This window comes from Oncorhynchus masou, chromosome 2 (assembly GCF_036934945.1).
Source record: "Oncorhynchus masou masou isolate Uvic2021 chromosome 2, UVic_Omas_1.1, whole genome shotgun sequence".
Classification (NCBI taxonomy): Eukaryota; Metazoa; Chordata; class Actinopteri; order Salmoniformes; family Salmonidae; genus Oncorhynchus; species Oncorhynchus masou.
In genome coordinates this window covers 25,046,815-25,067,171 of record NC_088213.1, presented here as the reverse complement: position 1 = coordinate 25,067,171, position 20,357 = coordinate 25,046,815, and the positions used below count along the sequence as shown (strand labels likewise).

At 45.0% G+C, this 20,357-nt stretch overlaps 2 protein-coding genes across 12 annotated transcripts in view; one reads left to right on the top strand and one right to left on the bottom strand.

Moving 5' to 3' along the window:
- LOC135557272 (adenylate cyclase type 2-like) overlaps nucleotides 1-7,288 on the top strand; it is a 73,553-nt gene extending 66,265 nt beyond the window's left edge. For all 9 annotated transcript variants that reach the window (XM_064990467.1, XM_064990493.1, XM_064990487.1 and 6 more), the window contains 5 exons: nucleotides 3,419-3,565; nucleotides 3,678-3,785; nucleotides 3,956-4,070; nucleotides 5,292-5,416; nucleotides 5,567-7,288. In XM_064990467.1, the coding sequence (XP_064846539.1) occupies nucleotides 3,419-3,565; nucleotides 3,678-3,785; nucleotides 3,956-4,070; nucleotides 5,292-5,416; nucleotides 5,567-5,713 (642 nt within the window). In that variant the 3' untranslated portion in view covers nucleotides 5,714-7,288. The remainder of the gene's footprint in view (nucleotides 1-3,418; nucleotides 3,566-3,677; nucleotides 3,786-3,955; nucleotides 4,071-5,291; nucleotides 5,417-5,566) is intronic.
- An 88-nt stretch (nucleotides 7,289-7,376) lies between these two features.
- Nucleotides 7,377-14,239, bottom strand: LOC135557334 (bromodomain-containing protein 7-like). 3 transcript variants are annotated; one of them, XM_064990519.1, is made up of 14 exons: nucleotides 14,135-14,231; nucleotides 13,249-13,393; nucleotides 12,758-12,868; nucleotides 12,258-12,430; nucleotides 11,126-11,252; nucleotides 10,897-10,972; nucleotides 10,591-10,698; nucleotides 10,063-10,198; nucleotides 9,627-9,729; nucleotides 9,468-9,527; nucleotides 8,703-8,805; nucleotides 8,273-8,413; nucleotides 7,778-7,918; nucleotides 7,377-7,542 (listed from the first exon to the last, which is right to left on the bottom strand). In XM_064990519.1, the coding sequence occupies exons 2-14, from the start codon at nucleotides 13,312-13,314 to the stop codon at nucleotides 7,526-7,528; spliced, it is 1,362 nt and encodes a 453-aa protein (XP_064846591.1). In that variant the 5' UTR covers nucleotides 13,315-13,393; nucleotides 14,135-14,231; the 3' UTR covers nucleotides 7,377-7,525. The 3 variants fall into 3 exon arrangements, with proteins under 3 accessions (XP_064846591.1, XP_064846600.1, XP_064846609.1); XM_064990528.1 differs by lacking the exon at nucleotides 13,249-13,393 and having other exon boundaries at nucleotides 14,135-14,239; XM_064990537.1 differs by lacking the exons at nucleotides 7,377-7,542; nucleotides 7,778-7,918 and having other exon boundaries at nucleotides 8,291-8,411.
- Nucleotides 14,240-20,357: the final 6,118 nt, after the last annotated feature.

Genomic DNA, 20,357 nt, shown 5'->3' with positions numbered 1-20,357 from the left:
CAACTCACAGCTCCATGAATCAGCCCCTTCATCGGAATTGTGATTTGTGATGTTATCTTTGTGTCAGCATGGTAGAGACAGAGCCACTGCATTCTAACAGCAACATCCTCAACTCCTACTGCCCCTACTCACAGTCACTCTCAAATAGTCCACATCAACGTCTTCAACTCCTACTGTCCCTACCCTCAGCCACTCTCAAATAGTCCACATTGTCTTCAACTCCTACTGTCCCTACCCTCAGCCACTCTCAAATAGTCCACATCGTCTTCAACTCCTACTGTCCCTACCCTCAGCCACTCTCAAATAGTCCACATCGTCTTCAACTCCTACTGTCCCTACCCTCAGCCACTCTCAAATAGTCCACATCAACGTCTTCAACTCCTACTGTCCCTACCCTCAGCCACTCTCAAATAGTCCACATCAACGTCTTCAACTCCTACTGTCCCTACCCTCAGCCACTCTCAAATAGTCCACATCAACGTCTTCAACTCCTACTGTCCCTACCCTCAGCCACTCTCAAATAGTCCACATCAACGTCTTCAACTCCTACTGTCCCTACCCTCAGCCACTCTCAAATAGTCCACATCGTCTTCAACTCCTACTGTCCCTACCCTCAGCCACTCTCAAATAGTCCACATCAACGTCTTCAACTCCTACTGTCCCTACCCTCAGCCACTCTCAAATAGTCCACATCGTCTTCAACTCCTACTGTCCCTACCCTCAGCCACTCTCAAATAGTCCACATCAACATCTTCAACTCCTACTGTCCCTACCCTCAGCCACTCTCAAATAGTCCACATCAACATCTTCAACTCCTACTGTCCCTACCCTCAGCCACTCTCAAATAGTCCACATCAACATCTTCAACTCCTACTGTCCCTACCCTCAGCCACTCTCAAATAGTCCACATCAACGTCTTCAACTCCTACTGTCCCTACCCTCAGCCACTCTCAAATAGTCCACATCAACATCTTCAACTCCTACTGTCCCTACCCTCAGCCACTCTCAAATAGTCCACATCAACATCTTCAACTCCTACTGTCCCTACCCTCAGCCACTCTCAAATAGTCCACATCAACATCTTCAACTCCTTCTGTCCCTACCCTCAGCCACTCTCAAATAGTCCACATGTCTTCAGTCCACTCAACGTCTTCAACTCCTACTGTCACTAGACAAACCTACCCTCAGCCACTCTCAAATAGTCCACATCAACATCTTCAACTCCTACTGTCCCTACCCTCAGCCACTCTCAAATAGTCCACATCAACGTCTTCAACTCCTACTGTCCCTACCCTCAGCCACTCTCAAATAGTCCACATCAACATCTTCAACTCCTACTGTCCCTACCCTCAGCCACTCTCAAATAGTCCACATGGACATCCCCAACTCCTATGTCCCTACCCTCAGCCACTCTCAAATAGTCCACATCAACATCTTCAACTCCTACTGTCCCTACCCTCAGCCACTCTCAAATAGTCCACATCAACATCTTCAACTCCTACTGTCCCTACCCTCAGCCACTCTCAAATAGTCCACATCAACGTCTTCAACTCCTACTGTCCCTACCCTCAGCCACTCTCAAATAGTCCACATCAACTATGATGTCTTCAACTCCTCCACAGTCCCAGTACCCTCAGCCACTCTCAAATAGTCCACATCAACATCTTCAACTCCTACTGTCCCTACCCTCAGCCACTCTCAAATAGTCCACATCAACATCTTCGACTGTCCCTACTCTCCACTCTCAAATAGTCCCCAGTCTTCAACTCCTATGTCCCTACCCTCAGCCACCTCAAAAGTCCACATGGACATCTTCCCTCAATACTGTCCCATAAGATATGACCCTCAGGAGCCACCTCTCTGAAGACCAAATGATGTCTCCCTTCAACTCCTACTGACTCTCCACTCTCAGCCCAGTCACAGGGTTATGTGTTACCTCTAAATCACCATGGACTCCCCTCACTCCCCTCAGCCCCACTCTCAAATAGTCCACCGTCCACAGCCCTTCAACTCCTGGACACTGTCCCTACTCAGCCCAGTCACAGGGTTATGTGTTACCTCTAAATCACCATGGTCCTATGACATCAACAGGGTTATGTGTTATCTTCAACTCCTTCTATGATGTCCCTCCCTCAGTCCACTCCGACTCTCACATGACAGCCCAGTCACAAACCATGATAAGACTCTCCACAGCCCAGTCACAGGGTTAACCTCTAAATCACCATGGACATCCCCTCCTCTATGATGTCTCCCTAAACTCTCCACAGCCCAGTCACAGGGTTATGTGTTACCTCTAAATCACAAATCCCCTCCTCTATGATGTCTCCCTCACTCCGACTCATGTGTTACCTCTAAATCACCATGGACTGACATCCACAGCCCAGTCACAGGGTTATGTGTTACCTCTCACCATGGTATGATGACTCTCCACAGCCCAGTTTTTGTCTTCACTTCATCCCCTCCTATGACTCTCGACTCTCCACACAGTCACAGGGTTATGTGTTACCTCCCAGTCACAGGGTTACCATGGACATCCCCTCCTCTATGATGTCTCCCTTACCTCTAAATCACCATGGACATCCCCTCCTCTATGATGTCTCCCTCACTCCGACTCTCCACAGCCCAGTCACAGGGTTATGTGTTACCTCTAAATCACCATGGACATCCCCTCCTCTATGATGTCTCCCTCACTCCGACTCTCCACAGCCCAGTCACAGGGTTATGTGTTACCTCTAAATCACCATGGACATCCCCTCCTCTATGATGTCTCCCTCACTCCGACTCTCCACAGCCCAGTCACAGGGTTATGTGTTACCTCTAAATCACCATGGACACTGACACATTTTGACTAAGGTCTTAAAGTCAGTGACGGAGAAATAATTCAGCCTTTGTATAAATCTGGTTGAACTCTTTACTCTTGACATCTTTTTCTGAAGCACAAACACAACATAACAGCTATTTGTGTTTGACATGTAGGTTACCGCCTGAGAAGTACTGTACTGAAGCTGCTTCCGCTGTTAAAGATGAGCGTTCATCAGCTTAGCTTGAACACTGCATATACCTGCCAATAGTAATCCCAATGGATGGCACAGTGTCAAATCAAATAAACAACACAACAAAAAACATGAGGGGGAAAAAAACAAGCCTAATCACTGGCTATTTCCTTGCCAGAAGTCAACACAGTGAAAACAGTTAGGAACGTCTGGCACTGGAGGAACTGTTGTGGTGTCTGTCTCTCTCAGCATTCTGAATTGGCTTTTTCTCAAAGATGTGGCTCTGTGCTCTAATGTCTCCTAATATTTCTTGTGTGAACCTGAAACTTCCCTGTATCTCTGTTGTGAAGTGTATGTCTATGTTCCTCTGCTTAGTGTTACTACATGGCATTGCCTCTTAAGTTGTACACCTCCTTCCTCCTCAGGACCTGTACTACAAGTCATATGACTGTGTGTGTGTGATGTTCGCCTCGGTACCGGACTTCAAAGAGTTCTACACGGAGTGTGACATCAACAAGGAAGGCCTGGAGTGTCTGAGGCTCCTCAATGAGATCATAGCAGATTTTGATGAGGTCAGAGAACTGCTGGCAACCATCAATTAACTAAAATGACACGTGTCCCAGTAATAGAAATAAGTAAACGTCTAACCCTGGCTCACATATCCACTTGTTTACCCACACACAGCTGCTCTCCAAGCCCAAGTTCAGTGGAGTTGAGAAGATCAAGACCATCGGAAGCACTTATATGGCAGCCGCAGGGCTGAGTGGCACCCCAGGACAGGAGAATAACCAGGTAGCTACTAACCATTTGACCCCGGTCACATGGAAGGGGAAGGGTTATACAGCATGCAACTGTGCATACCTTTACCATAAAACTTGGTTAACGACGCAGTATAGATAAAGTTATGTATGTCAGTAGTAGTGTCCTGTGTGTGGACTTCATGATGAACTGTGTTGTTTCAGGACCGAGATAGGCAGCAGGCACAGATAGGGAACATGGTAGAGTTTGCCATTGCCCTCATTGGCAAGCTGGATGGCATCAACAGACACTCCTTCAACAGTTTTAGGCTGCGTGTGGGTGAGTCAAGCTTGGGCACTGGCCTGGGCATATATGAACTGTCTTCATTAACTAGTACCATATACATTAACTACCCATTATGTCTGCAATGTGTCTGGTTCTTTCCATCTTTATTAGGTTTCATTGGTTGTTATTCTAGTGCTAAGAGTTTTTCCTGAACACCTGCACCTGACCTGGTCAGGAGAAATTGCGAGCTCTAGTTATAGAACAAAACACTCCTGGCCCTGTGATACCCAGTCTATCTAACCACGTAGGAGGACATTCTTTCCAACTGTCCACAATAGCTAACATTGACTCCATGATTCCGCTGGTCTCCCTGTGTACTGTTGAGACATAGTTCTCAGACAGCTTATTCTGAGCAGATCCCCCAGGCTTTAGGAAAACATTTATAATACTCGAGAGATAAAAGCACACATTAGGGTTTTAATACATAAACACAAAAGCTGGCATGAAATACAATTTTAAAATATCAAAGGACTGGTGCGTCAAAGGATTTTTTCACATCTGTGTCCCAAGAAAAATCTAAATAACAAATGAAGTCCACATAATTCTCCCTGGAAGACATTTTTTTTAATTAAAAGACAGAGATTCCGACATGAACAAATGGTCTGGCTGAACAACTGGCAGCAGTGGCAGGTAGCATAGTGGTTAAGAGCGTTGGGCCAGAAACCAAAAGGTCGCTGGTTCGACCTCCCTAGCTGACTAAGGGAAACATCTGTCGATGTGCCGTTGAGGTACCCCAATTGCTCCTGTAAATCGCTCTGGATTAAAGCTTCTGCTAAATGACTATAATGAAAATGTAAAATGGTTTTGACTCCCTGTGGTTGACTTAGCCAGACAAGCTGATGGTACTTGTTAGACCCTGTTAGTGAATATATTTATTTCCAATTGTTTTCTGTGCCATCGGTTATAGTGCTGGGCCAGTAACTGAATGTTTGCTGGATCGAATCCCTGAGCTGACAAGGTAGAAATCTGTCAATCTGCCCCTGAGCAAGGCAGTTAGCCCACTGTTACCCTGGCGCCCAAGACGTGGATGTCGATTAAGGCATCCCCCCCGCACCTCTCTAATTCAGGGGGGTTGGGTTAAATGCAGAAGACCCATTTCAGTTGAAGGCATTCAGTTGTACAACTGACTAGGTATCCCCCTTTCCCTACAATATTTGACTGGTTTATTCCCAGCGGGTATCTTGTTATGTGTCACTGTCTGCCTGCTTTTCACAGGCATTAACCATGGGCCTGTCATTGCTGGGGTGATTGGAGCCAGAAAACCTCAGTATGACATCTGGGGCAACACCGTCAACGTGGCCAGTAGGATGGAGAGCACTGGAGAGCTGGGCAAGATTCAGGTTCAGTAAACATCCTAGTCTTGTCAGTCATACAGTATTGTCCTTGCTAGTCTGGCTGGAGAGATTAACTATAACCACACAAAAACCATGGCTGCATGCATTCAGCATAGTAATGTGTCTTGTTCCTTGCTTTGTCTGTTTCTGCTCCAGGTCACAGAGGAGACGTCGGACGTGCTCCAGAAGTTGGGCTACTCCTGCGAGTGCCGAGGCCTCATCAACGTCAAGGGAAAAGGCGAGCTGACAACCTTCTTTGTGTGTACGGACATGAGCAAGCAGCAGGGAATGGGCCTGAGCTGAGGTCTACGGTGAGCACACTACTGTGTGTGTGCACTCTGGGCCTGGTTGCTTATACGTGTGCTGGGTCGGTTACAGGACACAGTCTAGCATTCAGCACAGACTAATTACATGAACGCACATAAGTTAACATGCTTAGACTAAACCTACCGGAGCACACAAATATAATCCATCTCAGTGCTTCAGTCAGCAATCATCCTGACCGGACCAGAACAAGACTTGAAGACATGACCTTGTGGTCCTAGAGGTTATATTTCAGATTGTTCATGTTTCCAGGAATCCCTTTGGGAGATTCTTGATTGGAAATGCATTTTTACTGCAGCTGACTTGTTTTGGAGGTCCAGTTCCAATGTGTGCATTCAATTGACATGGAGGTTACGTCAAGCACTGGTCGTCGTCATACTGGATTCTATCACCTGATATTCCTAAACTTGCTGGAATCAGGATGCACAAAAAACATATTCAGTCCTCTTAAAACGGAGCTGTTTATCAAGCAAATGGTGACCAAAACAATGGAATGAGTTCTGCTGCATGTGGAGTGACAGAAGTGTACTGCACATACTGTCATGGTTTTCTAGACCTTAAAAGGTAGACTAAGCTGAATTACGTTGTCACAGGCTGCACCGCAGATATTGTGATTAGTGAGATGCAAGACTTTGCTCACGGGTTCCCTTCATGCTGTTAACAGCGTGGCAGCATTGGAACCAAAACAGCAGAGAAGTTTAAACTTGCACTCCGTGGAAATTATTACTGTGTAATGGACAGTTTATATGGTATGAGGTATACTGTTTACCATTTTCTATCAAATAAACTTAGAACACATGCCTGATTAAGAATAAGTGCTATATGCACTACAATCAATGAGTAAAACAAAACATTCTGGTGACTGTATGAAAAGTTTCATTTGACTGAATCAAAACAGAATTGTCTTGAGAGGCTAACTCAGTGCGGTGCAGTATACTTCAGCCATAGTTGTAAATGTATAGATTGCATTGACTAGCCAACATTAACCTGCAGTGTCTTATGTGCAGACAGGCAGCATATGCTTTTGGGAATCGCTGGTCAAACTAACATTCTACTTGGTGTTCTTTGTGTACCTAAACCTGCTGTCAAACAATCAACTGTCTGTATTGTTGCAGTTAACATTAGACAAACATACAGGTTAGAATAGTGTGATGATAATGCCATTTTTAAAAGACCACCTGAAATCTCAGCCTGTTTGGTGGGATGGAGTTTTGGCCAGGCAATAAATTAGCTACGACCAATAAGAAAGAGTTCCAAACCTCTCGGCCAATAACAGCTTGTTTTCAGCTCTCCACAATCACATCACAGACAGTCCTAGCAAAGAGCAAATTTAGCTTAGAAGCAGTTTGTTTGAATGTTGTAACATACTTGTTTCCCATAAATGATTTGATAAGATTTAAATGTCTGCATTGGACCTTTTAAGATACATTCTTCTCTGTGCCTCAGAAAACTGACTTGTCCTGTGGCCTTACTCAACATCTGACTGCCAAACAAATGTGTCCATGTTGCTTTCATGTTATGCTGTCTGAGGAATAAATGTGAGTTTGCATTTTGTACAGTTGCGATATTGTTTTGCTAAAGGCTGAATCCCAACTTGATTTACAAAACAAGGAATAACAGATTGGATAAGGTAGATGACAAATGGCTTAATATAAAAGGTTTATTAAAATAAATGCAAACAAAGAACCTTTTTTGTACACTACAAATGTTATCAGGAGGATGGTTGCTGTGAAATTCCATTATACTGCGATGACTGGAATCTGCTGAACTTCAGGCACGGTGTCCATCGGCTCAGCATCCACTGGAATCTAGATGAGACATAAGGGAATAGCTTTGACATTTCAATTCATATGTAGCCATAACATTTGTTTATACACACCAACACTATTCAATACAACTTTACCACCTCAGGGGCAATTTAAAAAATTCAGTTTTGCAAGTTGGCTTACTACTTCACTGAACACGTTCACAAAATTAACCAGTATATGGTTAGAATGTTTACTATCCATGAACTAAATGATATGCTGGGTGGTTTAAGCCTACTTGTGGTGAGGTCTATGAGTGGTTCATCTGCCTCTAGGGGTATAGCGATGCCCATGGCCCTCCTGATCCCGTACACACTGCTCACATCTCCTGGAGCCACCTGACTGGTCAGTTGGGCCAGGTTACCAGTCACCTTCTCCGCTACAGAGAGACACACGGGAAATTATATTAGAGCCCAACTTCAAGCCAAAGGTGGAGTCCAAATAAAGATCACTGGTAGTGGTGTAGCTGAGAAATGATTGGCCCAGGCATTTCTTCCATTGGAATTAAGATAGTCAAAAGGAAATAGCTTTGACAGAGAAATTCATGTTTAGTCATAACCGTTTCTGGCTGCACTATTTTTACAGGGTTCAAACTAAAGCTTGAATCCAAACAGACTTATCAGTCAGCTGCACAACAATGACTTCAACTGAGATGTCTTCCGCATTTAACCCAACACAATTAAATAGACAGTGGAATTGTATTCTCCTTTAAAATAAAAGAATGAAGTGTTACCCAGCTGCAGCTCCTTGGTGGTTGGGGCGAGCAGGCAGATGTTAAGGGGCTGCTTGACACTCAAGCGTTCCCTCTGCGCTTCCTGTAGCTCGCAGAGGAGCTTTGTAGTCTCATCCAACTTCTTCTGGAAATGTTGGGCCTCTGATGCAAAGACATTCACACTCTTACTTAAATATCAAAGGAAGCTTGCAGGGTCATCTACAATGGGTTCCATTTCTTGAATTATCTTCATAGACCTCATTCAACTGGGACTGCACATGCCCTACAACAACCCAGAGAGGCTGCAGGAGTCAGAAACGCCTCAATTACCTTGAGGAAGGGTTTAAGCCTAGGGGATTTAAAATGTAACCCTTTGGCTCTCAGTAGCTTTAGAGAATTAACTGGCATGCTGTTGGGGTTTGCCCTTTGGTCAGTTAGAGCTGATCTTTACCCTCAGAGAGGAGGTCAGGTGGGTTCTGGAAGTCCAAGCCGATCACAGAGCCCAGGGAGGCTAGCCTGCTTACAGCCTGCTTGCTGGCTTCGGGTTCAACCACCTGAGGGAAAAACAGAAGGGTTAGGTTAGTAAAAGCATTTTTGTTTGGATTCCAAGTCACCCAGCGCTGCAGTCAGTTAATCTTTGAAATTGCATTGCTGAAAGGAGGCCCATCAGCCAGGCCAGCTCTAGTCGATACCTCTGTCAGTCCCTTTCCAATAAAGAGCAGCAGCAACACCCAACCAAGGAATGAGGATAAACTGGACACTGGCCAAGCACAGCAAACAGCCAGGTATAGAGCTTCTGTGTGCTTAAGAGAGGCCTGATGCTTTTCTTTCCTCCAGCCTCTACACTGCTGTGACTGAGGAGCCATTCAGCCGCCCAACGAAGGGGGCGCAGAAAGAAAACAGACATTTCCACATCCCTGACAGAGAGTGGATGAACAGACCTGGTCTCACGGGGCTGTTGGAGAGAGGCAGTGTTTGGAAGGGGAAATGTTCTTTCTGTGTGTTGGATCATAGCAGCTAGCTAACGAGCCTGCCATGTTGACACAGCTGGAACAGCTACGGCATGTGCAGAAGCTGTTAATATTATCCAACACTGTTGGTGGGGTGGGTTAGCTGGGGTTCACTTCAGCTGGGTGTAGTTGACCTAGGGTGTGGTGTCTCTCCTTTATCTGCTGAGGTTGTCCAAGTTTAGTGTCCTAGTGTGTCTGAGACTTACCTCCATGTCCTTGTCTCCAGTCTCAGAGGATTCTGTTGGCCCTTGCTCATCTGGACGGGTCTGACGGGCAAGAACACATCAAGTTAGTATTGTCCAAAGAAATGTTAAAATAACTGTAGCCATATAATTCTCATGCAGATACATGCTTAATGGTTCTACCTCTCTCAGGGTTTTGGAGTGCTCCCCGTTAGTCAACGCGTCCAGGAGGTTGTCTGCCAGTTTGTACATGTGCTCCTCCGATTTGGACAGGAACTCCGAGAGGCTGCAGACACAAAGACAAACACATTACATCAGTGTGTGTGTATGGTAGTCACATTTGGTCTCCTCTCAGAAGCAGCAGTAGGGTCGTATCAGGTTTACCATGTGGTTTTAGCCTCCACCACAGTGAATCTCATCCACGCCAACAGAACCATAAAATGCCTACTCATATACAAACCCAATGAAATACAGGGGCATCTGGACTGTTATGAGCATGCTGGAATGCTCAAAGCTTTGTTTGGAATTATTTACTGTAAAGTAGGCCCTTGTAAATGTCAGATCTTGACCACAATATTACACCGTAATGTGGGGGGAGGATGAGGAGCAACATGCATACCTCTCAGATCCCTGGAGCCTGGCTTCCTCTCCATAGAAGGAGTAGATCAGGTCAGTGTCCTCTTTCCCGATGTTGGCGAAGCTCGAGTCGTAGGCGGGCGCGTAGGAGGTGTACGGACCATAGTTCATGTACAATACTATGAGAGCAGATTGGATTACATTACAGCTCGTAAACACTGATGGAGATACAGGACCACAGGCTGAGAGCTCAGCCTCTCACAGAGAAACATTTATAGGACTATGAAAAACATTTGTTTTTATAGAATCACAATCTGACATGGCTACATGACCTTATCAAATCTTATGGAAAAATAATTGTTGCCCATGAATGGATTTATAAATGGATACATTGAGACTGGTATTTATGTTGGTTGAACATTGGATTTATACATGTGCTTCTATACAAGCTCTGGGTTCAGTCACGCAGATGAGAAGAGGTTATTCAGCCACTCTTGGGAGACGATGGAAGTCGATAAAAAGAAATGCTTCTTTATTATTAAACCTTGTCACTAAGGCCCCTTCAGCTTACCTGGTGTGACCATGTTCCTCTTGTCCTCCTTAAAGCCCTGCAGGGTGTTGATGCCACTCTGCAGCCGGTTGGACATCATGCCCAGCTTGACAGGGCAGTAGCCCACATCTGTAGAGATAAGAGTTGATTGAGAAAGAGGCTCATTTACAATTAAAAGCTGATGATTTTATTACACTTGTTAGGTTCTCAGAAAGATAGTTGATGACAGTTGGAATCAATCATGGATTCCTGTTTTCCCATATTGCACAAATAGAAATGGATATAGAGCAACGAGCTAATTGCGGGCGTGACTATGACTGGACCTACCTCCAGCCACAAGGTCGACTGGCCTCAGGATTGCCAGTGTGGTGGAACCATCAGACTTTCTCCTCTCAAAGTCCAGCTACATAACCAAATAAAACAATAGTTGTATTATTGCATTAGTGAACATAAATATATTCACTAAATTAGACCATACATTTCCTTTATTGTAGATGGGGTAAGAGATTGGTTGGCCTAAACAGTTTAAGCCAATTCCATAGCCCGTAGCTCTGACCTCACTCTCCAGCCCTCTGTTGGACAGTTTGCCTCCTGAATCGTCAATGAGCTTGCGGATCTCCTCAAGCTCCTTCTCTGCCTGACTGACGACCTTCGACACTTTGTCTTTGGAGTCGTTGTCTTTCCTGGAAGTATTGGAGAACAGATTATAGAAGAGTAGGAGACTTTGAACTTAACTGATTCATAGGGTTTCATTGTTCAATACCAGAAAAGGATCAGCAGAAAATAGGAATTTATTTTGCTGGCAGCCATTAGTGATTACAATACATTTTGAAACAGTCATAACATCTAAATCTAATAGAGAATACATTTCATGCTATAGCTACAGTACATGTTCCCAATGAATATGCTGTCAGTATACGTTCAATCAAACTTCACATCAAATCTTATAAGTCCTCATGCTGTAGTCTGTTATTTGCAAAAGAATTTCAAATAAAATTTTATTTGTCACATGCCCCAAATACAACAGGTAAGAGTAGTGTACATTCTACAAGCATTGCCTTTTTCACCTCGTAGCTGAGTAACCCAAAACCTAAGTTGCATTGTAATTGGACAAAAGCAATGACTGTACAGCCCCTCCCTAGAACTAAATATTATCAGACCTTAGTGAAATGCTTACTTCAAGCCCTTAACCAACAATGCAGTTAAGAAAATACCTTAAGAGAACAGAATTTTCTACCCATTACACCTCAGTGGGGTTTACAAGGACAACAACTCGTAGGTTTCAGAGAGTGATTGGTGTGAAAGGTACTGCATAGCGCTGACTGAACACAAGACCTGACACGCTCAGAGGCATTCCTTTCATTATCGCTCATCCTCCAGCCAGAGTCTGTGGAAAGAACTGATCCACCAAACACTTGGGAGAACAAGTCCACAGCACTTGGACACTATCCATGACTTAACATTAGTGTGTTAAACTGTTTGCTTGCTTCTTGGTTTGGATCTGTATTTGGCAAATGGCTGAGAACAGCTTCTCACAGTCTAAGCACCGTAACCCCTATCGGAAGTCTATATATTAGTCTATGTAAATTGTGTCCGAGATCAATATCCATACATGATGACTCTCCAAGCAATTAATAACTAAAAGCACATTGTCAGTGTTCATGTGCAGGGTAAAGTTATCACGGTACCTGGGAGTGTTTGGTGCAGACTGGGTAGTCTCGCTAGGATCTGCGGGGCTGGGGCCGTCTTTACACTGGTCCATGCTTGAGTTCCCCACCTCTCCAGTCTTACTTGACTGGTTGGCTGGGTTCTCTAGGTCAGCCATGAACTCAATACTCTGCCTCAGGCTCTCAAGCCTCTCCTGTGGGACAGCGAGAGAGACAAGAGTTGACTCAGTGTTTCACCAAAATGTATGCCATAATCTGTCGTGTTCCAATCTCAGGGTCTTGTGATTAGTCTTCTGGGGCCCCAATTATCAAAAAAAAAAAAAATTCATATCTAAACATTCAGAGGTATGAATATGGTGCCCTCTGCTGTTCGTGTGTGGCAACTAGTGATTATTTCACCCAGGCACACATGGCCAGTTTCCTATATACAGATTAAGCCTAATCCAGGACTAAAACCCATTCTCAAGGGAAGAGCCCATATGTATGTGTCAAGTTTACTTCTGTCGAGGCTCTCCCCTTACCGGGCGGAGAATCTTCATGCCAGAGTGGAGCAACTTCCTGGCAGCTTTGTGGTAAATAGTCTCTGGCTTGTTGTAGATCATAGCATTCTCACACATGATCCTGAAGTCCTCCTGTATCAATGGAGACACACGGCAGTCAGTCACTGGACTCTGCATATGTTTAACATTGGTTTTCTATTTAATGAACACTTCAGGCTTGATTGTCAATCAACCCACTGCTTTAGAATGGGGCGGCAGGGTAGCCTAGTGGTTAGAGCGTTGGACTAGTAACTGGAAGGTTGCAAGTTCAATCCCGAGCTGACATGGTACAAATATATCATTCTGCCCCTGAACAGGGCAGTCAACCCACTGTTCCTAGGCCGTCATTGTAAATAAGAATTTGTTCTTAACTGACTTGCCTGGTTAGATAATGGTAAAATAAATAAAATTAGACAAATAAAGCTATTCTGGAAAGTTATTTGTCAAGAAGATAGAGCAGCTGACAGATGTACCTTAAGCTCCTCTAGTGACTGGTAATACTCATTCTTGACTTTCTCCTTCATTGCACCGAAGTCCATGGGACGTTTGATGATCGTGGAGTAGCCAGGAGCGATAAGGTCAGTCACAGGGAACGAGAAAAACGCACTTGGGTCTTTCCTACAAGAGAAAGTCAGTTGTTGCTTTGATAGGCCTCAATGCAACAGCTATTTTACCAGGTAAGTTGACTGAGAACACATTCTCATTTACAGCAACGACATAGGGGAGAGGAGGGTGGATGAATGAGCCAATTGGAAGCTAGGGATGATTAGGTGGCCATATGAGGGCCAGATTGAGAATTTAGCTGGGATACCAGGTTTTTATTTGACTAGGCAAGTCATTAAGAACCCATTCTTATTTACAATGACGGCCAAACCCTAACGACACTGGGCCAAATGTGAGCCACCCTATGGGACTCCCAACCACGGCCGGTTTGTGATACAGCCTGGAATCAAACCAGGGTCTGTAGTGACGCCTCTAGTACGGAGATGCAGTGCCTTAGACCGCTGCGCCCCTACTCTTACAATAATTGCCATGGGATCTTTAGTGACCATAGAGTAAGGACACCCGTTTGATGTTCATCAAATGTGTTTTCAAAGCTCGAGCTTCCAGTCGTCACCTCATTTCCAGCAACCTTGAGAACCAATTTAAGTGGTCTCTCCCCGTACTCTGTAAGTGGGACACATTGTGTTAGCTTTAAGTATATTTCCAAATATTTTGATCGTATCCAACTCAAGTTGCTGCTGACAGTTCGCTATCCAGCTCGCTCAACTTTGAGGTATCCAACTAGTTAGCTAACTTAGCTTGTTATCCCAGGAATTCAACCAATACCAGAGCATTGGCGATCTAAATGTGTCTTACCTTCATATTTTTCAGACTTGTGCTTTTTATGCTTCTTGTCCATTATTTATGTTTTGAATCTTTACGCTAGCGAACAACAATGTTATTCTTTGTTTTCTCTCCTGGAAGGGATAGCAATCGATTGTAGCGTGCTTGTTTGGTGCAGCGCCGCATGTCGGCTGGAGGTAAAATCACATTATTTTATCACCATGTGCAATGTTTATTTGTCGATAAGCCAAACCTACCTAACGTGTCCGTGTTGTATGTTTTTACTGTATTTTTTATGTTATTGTGTCAGAAATGGTCCCAGGCTATATATATATATATTTTAAATGACATAAGAATGTATCAACTTTAGCCACCTGTAGGGGGTGTGATTAACACAGTATTGGTTTCAAGGTTTTCCTAAGACTTCTAAACTGGACAGCGGTATCAGAAGCAATGAAGGCCTATAGTTATTTTTGTACATTTATTTGTTTATTTTTTATTTCACCTTTATTTAACCAGGTAGGCCAGTTGAGAACAAGTACTCATTTACAACTGCGACTTGGCCAAGATAAAGCAAAGCAGTGCGACAAAAACAACAACACAGAGTTACACATAAACAAACGTACAGTCAATAACACAATAGAAAAATATATGTACAGTGTGTGCAAATGTAGAAGAGTAGGGAGGTAAGGCAATAAATAGGCCATAGAGGCGAAATAATTTCAATTTAGCATTAACACTGGAGTAATAGAGGTGCAGATGATGATGTGCAAGTAAAGATACTGGGGTGCAAAAGAGCAAGAGGGTAAGTAATAATATGGGGATGAGGTAGTTGGTTGTGCCATTTACAGATCGGCTGTGTACAGGTACAGTGATCGGTAAGCTGGTCTGACAGCTGTTGCTTAAAGTTAGAGAGGGAGATATAAGACTCCAGCTTCAGTGATTTTTGCAATTTGTTCCAGTCATTGGCAGCAGAGAACTGTAAGGAAAGGTGGCCAAAGCAAGTGTTTGCTTTGGGGATGACCAGTGAAATATACCTGCTGGAGCACATGCTATGGGTGGGTGTTGCTATGGTGACCAGTGAGCTCAGGTAAGGCAGGGCTTTACCTAGCATATACTTATAGATGACCTGGAGCCAGTGGGTTTGGCAAAGAATATGTAGTGAGTGCCAGCCAACGAGAGCATAGAGGTCGCAGTGGGGGGTAGTATATGGGGCTTTGGTGACAAAACAGATGGCACTGTGATAGACTACATCCAGTTTGTTGAGTATAGTGTTGGAGGTTATTTTGTAAATTACATTGCCGAAGTCAAGGATCGTTAGGATAGTCAGTTTTACGAGGGTATGTTTGGCAGCATGTGTTAGGGAGGCTTTGTTGCGAAATAGAAAGCAGATTCTAGATTTAATTTTGGATTGGAGTTGCTTAATGTGAGTCTGGAAGGAGAGTTTACAGTCTAACCAGACACCTAGGTATTTGTAGTTGTCCACATATTCGAAGTCAGAACCGTCCAGAGTAGTGATGCTAGTCGGGCAGGAGGGTGTGGGCAGCAAATCGGTTGAAGAGCATGCACTTAGTTTTACTTGCATTTAAAAGCCGTTGGAGGCCACAGAGGGAGTGTTGTATGGCATTGAAGCTTGTTTGGAGGTTTGTTAGCACAGTGTCCAAAGAAGGGCCAGATATATACAGAATGGTGTTGTTTGCATAGAGGTGGATCAGAGAATCACCAGCAGCAAGAGCGACACCATTGAAATAATCAGAGAAAAGAGTCGGCCCGAGAATTGAGCCCTGTGGCACCCCCATAAAGACTGGCAGAGGTCCGGACAACAGGTCCTCCGATTTGACATACTAAACTCTATCTGAGAAGTAGTTGGCGAACCAGGCAAGGCAGTCATTTGAGAAGCCAAGGCTATTGAGTCTGCCGATAAGAATGTGGTGATTGAAAGAGTCAAAATCCTTGGCCAGGTCGATGAAGGCTGCTGCACAGTACTGTCTTCTATCGATGGCGGTTATGATATCATTTAGGAACTTGAGCGTGGCTGAAGTGCACGCATGACCAGCTCGGAAACCAGATTGCATAGTGGAGGAGGTACGGTGGGATTCGAAATGGTCGGTGATCTGTTTGTTAACATGGCTTTTGAAGATTTTAGAAATGCAGGGATGGATGGATATAGGTCTATAACAGTTTGGGTCTAGAGTGTCACAGTTTGGGTCTAGAGGGGGATGACCGCGGCAGCTTTCCAATCTTTGGGGATCTCAGACGATACGAAAGAGAGGTTGAAAAGGTTAGTCATAGGGGTTGCAGCAATTTCAGCTGGTAATTTTAGAAAGAGAGGATCCAGATTGTCTAGCCCAGCTGATTTGTTTGGATCCAGATTTTCAGCTCTTTCAGAACATCAGCTGTCTGGATTTGTGAGAAGGAGAAAGGGGGGGGGGCTTGGGCAAGTGTCTGCAGGGGGTGCTGAGATGATGGCTGGGGTAGGGGTAGCCCGGTGGAAAGCATGGCCAGATGTAGAAAAATGCTTATTGAAATTCTCGATTATCGTAGAAGTATCGGTGATAATGAGGTGATTGTCCTATCTCTCTCTGATGTCATCACATCCTCCTACTGAGTAATTTTGTATTATAATAAATGGACACTTGCTTTAGAAAGGTGAAGCACCCTAAGGTTATCAGATGCCCCTGGCCTGAACAATCATGCAGACTGGTTAAAACAGACAGAGCCGAGAGGGATCCCAAACAGAGAGGAACAGAGGGTGAATGTAGCCTCTGATGTGTGAGTAACAGGCTTCTCCTCCTGATAAATTAGGTCCAGAGACAGTAACTTTGACCCACTAACTTCCACATGGCGGTTGCCTGTCCCACTTTCCATTCCTCTCCTCTGTGACTTTTCACGTTGACGAGCATAAAAGGCCAACCGATCCAGGACACATTTTTACTGTACGTTTAGCTTTCCCTGAGGCAGCCCCCTCCAGACCATTCACTACATTGTTTACTTTACATTTCCACCAGTCCAGTTTGCCTTTAGTGTCACGACTTCCGCCGAAGTCTGCTCCTCTCCTTGTTCGGACGGCGTTCGGCGGTCGACGTCACCGGTCTTCTAAGCCATCGCCGCTCCACTTGTCATTGTTCCATTTGTTTTGTCTTGTTTCCCCACACACCTGGTTTACATTCCCTAATCACACTACATATATATTCCCTCAGTTTCCCCCATGTCTTTGTGTGGAACTGTTTTGTTACATGTTTCGTGTTACGCGCCAGGCTGGTTTTTCCCCGGGTACCGTGTTAAACCCGAGTTTGTTTCATTGTTTAACTTATGCATTATTGTGATTGTTGTCGCGCTTTGCACTTTTGCCTTTTGGCTGGAGGATTTTTGACGCAGTTGCGTCCGTCTGTTGTCACTTCTGCCAATTAAAGTGTGCGCCTGATCACAACTCTCCGCTCTCCTGCACCTGACTTCTTACCAGTACAGCACAACCTGACATTTAGTTCTCTGTCGGACTGTCTTTGTGTGGATGCCGATAGATAATAATACTCTAACGTGAACCTGCTTTGAAATACTGAATTGTTTTTATTTCATGTAATATCTCCTATTGTCATTATGGATCACAGATAGGAGTTTTGCTTGCCCTGGCCTGGGCCCAAGACCAGTAAACTGTGAACTGTCCAAAGGGAGAGAGAGCCTAAGCTAACTCTTGTACATGGCTTATTATTAGGACACTGCACAGGCTTCTGCTCTGCCTCCTCTATCCCCTTCAGAGCTGTTATGCTCTGTTAAATCGCCACATATTTTACAAGCCGATGAATGACAGATGTTTTATTCATGGAGGGAAGATAGTGTGCATTCTTTGAAGCACATTCCAGGTTTTATGAAGAGGCAGAGGATGGGGGCCGAGAATCCAGTTTCTCATATTCAGAATTGGTGGAAACGAAAAGAAACAGAATCGGCCATTCCGACCATACCTTCTTTTCAGATGGAAAGGAGATTCTGAGGCTCTGATGAATATATAATTTGTATAATCATCTATGTATACTCATGTATGGCTATCAAAACAATACTCAACAAATTATAATTTATCTGGATATCAACGCCTCTACATTTTTGTGAAGTGATCATATTTTTACATTTCAAAGTTGATCATTGAGGATTTTAGTTGTATTCTATCTCTACAGCAAAATAGTTTAGCGTTATCACTGCCCAGCCCACGCAAGCAAATACAATTTTTCTTTTGCCCTTAAGGATAACCGTTTTAAGCAGTGAGGTAAATCATGTCAGTTGATTTCAAAACCCATCACACTGGTTAAGCTCAGGCTTAATACTGTCACTGTCTGGTGAGTTCTGATACAGAAGCCTAAAGGAGGAGCAGTGTCGCAGCTTCTTTATCAATAGTCTTGACTGTTATCTGCCTGTGTTGTCACTCTCTATCCCTCACAAGCCTTGGAGAGAGAGAATCACTGTCCAATCCTCTGTGTCCCTTGAAACTGAGATAAGGCTCAAACCATTCAACACTGACATGTCAAATCTTCACTTTTCTTGAGGAAAGAGCTTGAATATGCTAACATTATGGCTGAAAAACACTACCACTACACTGAATACCTATAAACATATGACAGAGGTCCGACACTTTCAGTGCATTTGAAGGGATGTACTGTAACTCAATAGAAAGCTGTATAGCGTGTGTCCTAGCCTGTACTCCTACTCCCAGCCCCAGCTCTTATTCCCAGCCCCCTCCTCTGCCTGCTTGCCTGTCTGTACTCGGTACCCCTACTCCCAGCCCCAGCCCTTATTCCCAGCCCCATCCTCTGCCTGTTTGCCTGTCGGCACTTTGTACTCCTACTCCCAGCCCTTATTCCCAGCCCCCTCCTCTGCCTGCTTGCCTGTCTGTACTCGGTACCCCTACTCCCAGCCCCAGCCCTTATTCCCAGCCCCATCCTCTGCCTGCTTGCCTGTCTGTACTCGGTACCCCTACTCCCAGCCCCAGCCCTTATTCCCAGCCCCATCCTCTGCCTGCTTGCCTGTCTGTACTCGGTACCCCTACTCCCAGCCCCAGCCCTTATTCCCAGCCCCATCCTCTGCCTGCTTGCCTGTCGGTACTCTGTACTCCTACTCCCAGCCCTTATTCCCAGCCCCAGCCCCATCCTCTGCCTGCTTGCCTGTCTGTACTCGGTACCCCTACTCCCAGCCCCAGCCCTTATTCCCAGCCCCCTCCTCTGCCTGCTTGCCTGTCTGTACTCGGTACCCCTACTCCCAGCCCCAGCCCTTATTCCCAGCCCCCTCCTCTGCCTGCTTGCCTGTCTGTACTCGGTACCCCTACTCCCAGCCCCAGCCCTTATTCCCAGCCCCCTCCTCTGCCTGCTTGCCTGTCTGTACTCGGTACCCCTACTCCCAGCCCCAGCCCTTATTCCCAGCCCCATCCTCTGCCTGCTTGCCTGTCGGTACTCTGTACTCCTACTCCCAGCCCTTATTCCCAGCCCCAGCCCCATCCTCTGCCTGCTTGCCTGTCTGTACTCGGTACCCCTACTCCCAGCCCCAGCCCTTATTCCCAGCCCCATCCTCTGCCTGCTTGCCTGTCTGTACTCTGTACTCCTACTCCCAGTCCAGAGAGGCCATGGGATCCATCTGTTTCATTTCATCTGTGGCTCTGCACACGCTTTGGAAGTCCATGGACGTCTCAGGATTAAAAGGAGATCGGTTACACCGAACAGGGCTAACAAATGGCAGATGTTGTGAAATTCATTATCCCCTGTCACAACAGAGGGGCTGAGGGGACCTAGAGATTATTTTCCACATGAAAGCATGCAGCATCCTAACAGAACCATGGGAAACCGCTTCCCACTCTGTGGCCTGTATGGAATGAACATGTTTGGTCTCCATACATTCACAATAAAAACACAAACAGGGGACACAAAAGAGGGTTTGAAATGGTTTATCTGTCTTGCACATGGTTTGGGTTTGACCAACCCATCAGCACTCGAGTTATGCAGTGTTTATATGCCACTGTAGGGCCAAAATACTATCATCATTTGAAATTTAAGCCATTGGAAAAATCAAATTTCTATAGTTTTTGAATAACATTTTTGTACAGACATTGGTAGTGCTTTTTTATGACCTTGGACAACCCAGTTTTATGCTATTGTCCATTGAAAATTGTCATACTGCCTATATGTTATTCTCTATAAGCTTTTGCAATGCACTATCATCCAGGATCTCCAGCACATAATCATTATTTCTAAATGACCTGAAACCATGTCATCAAATC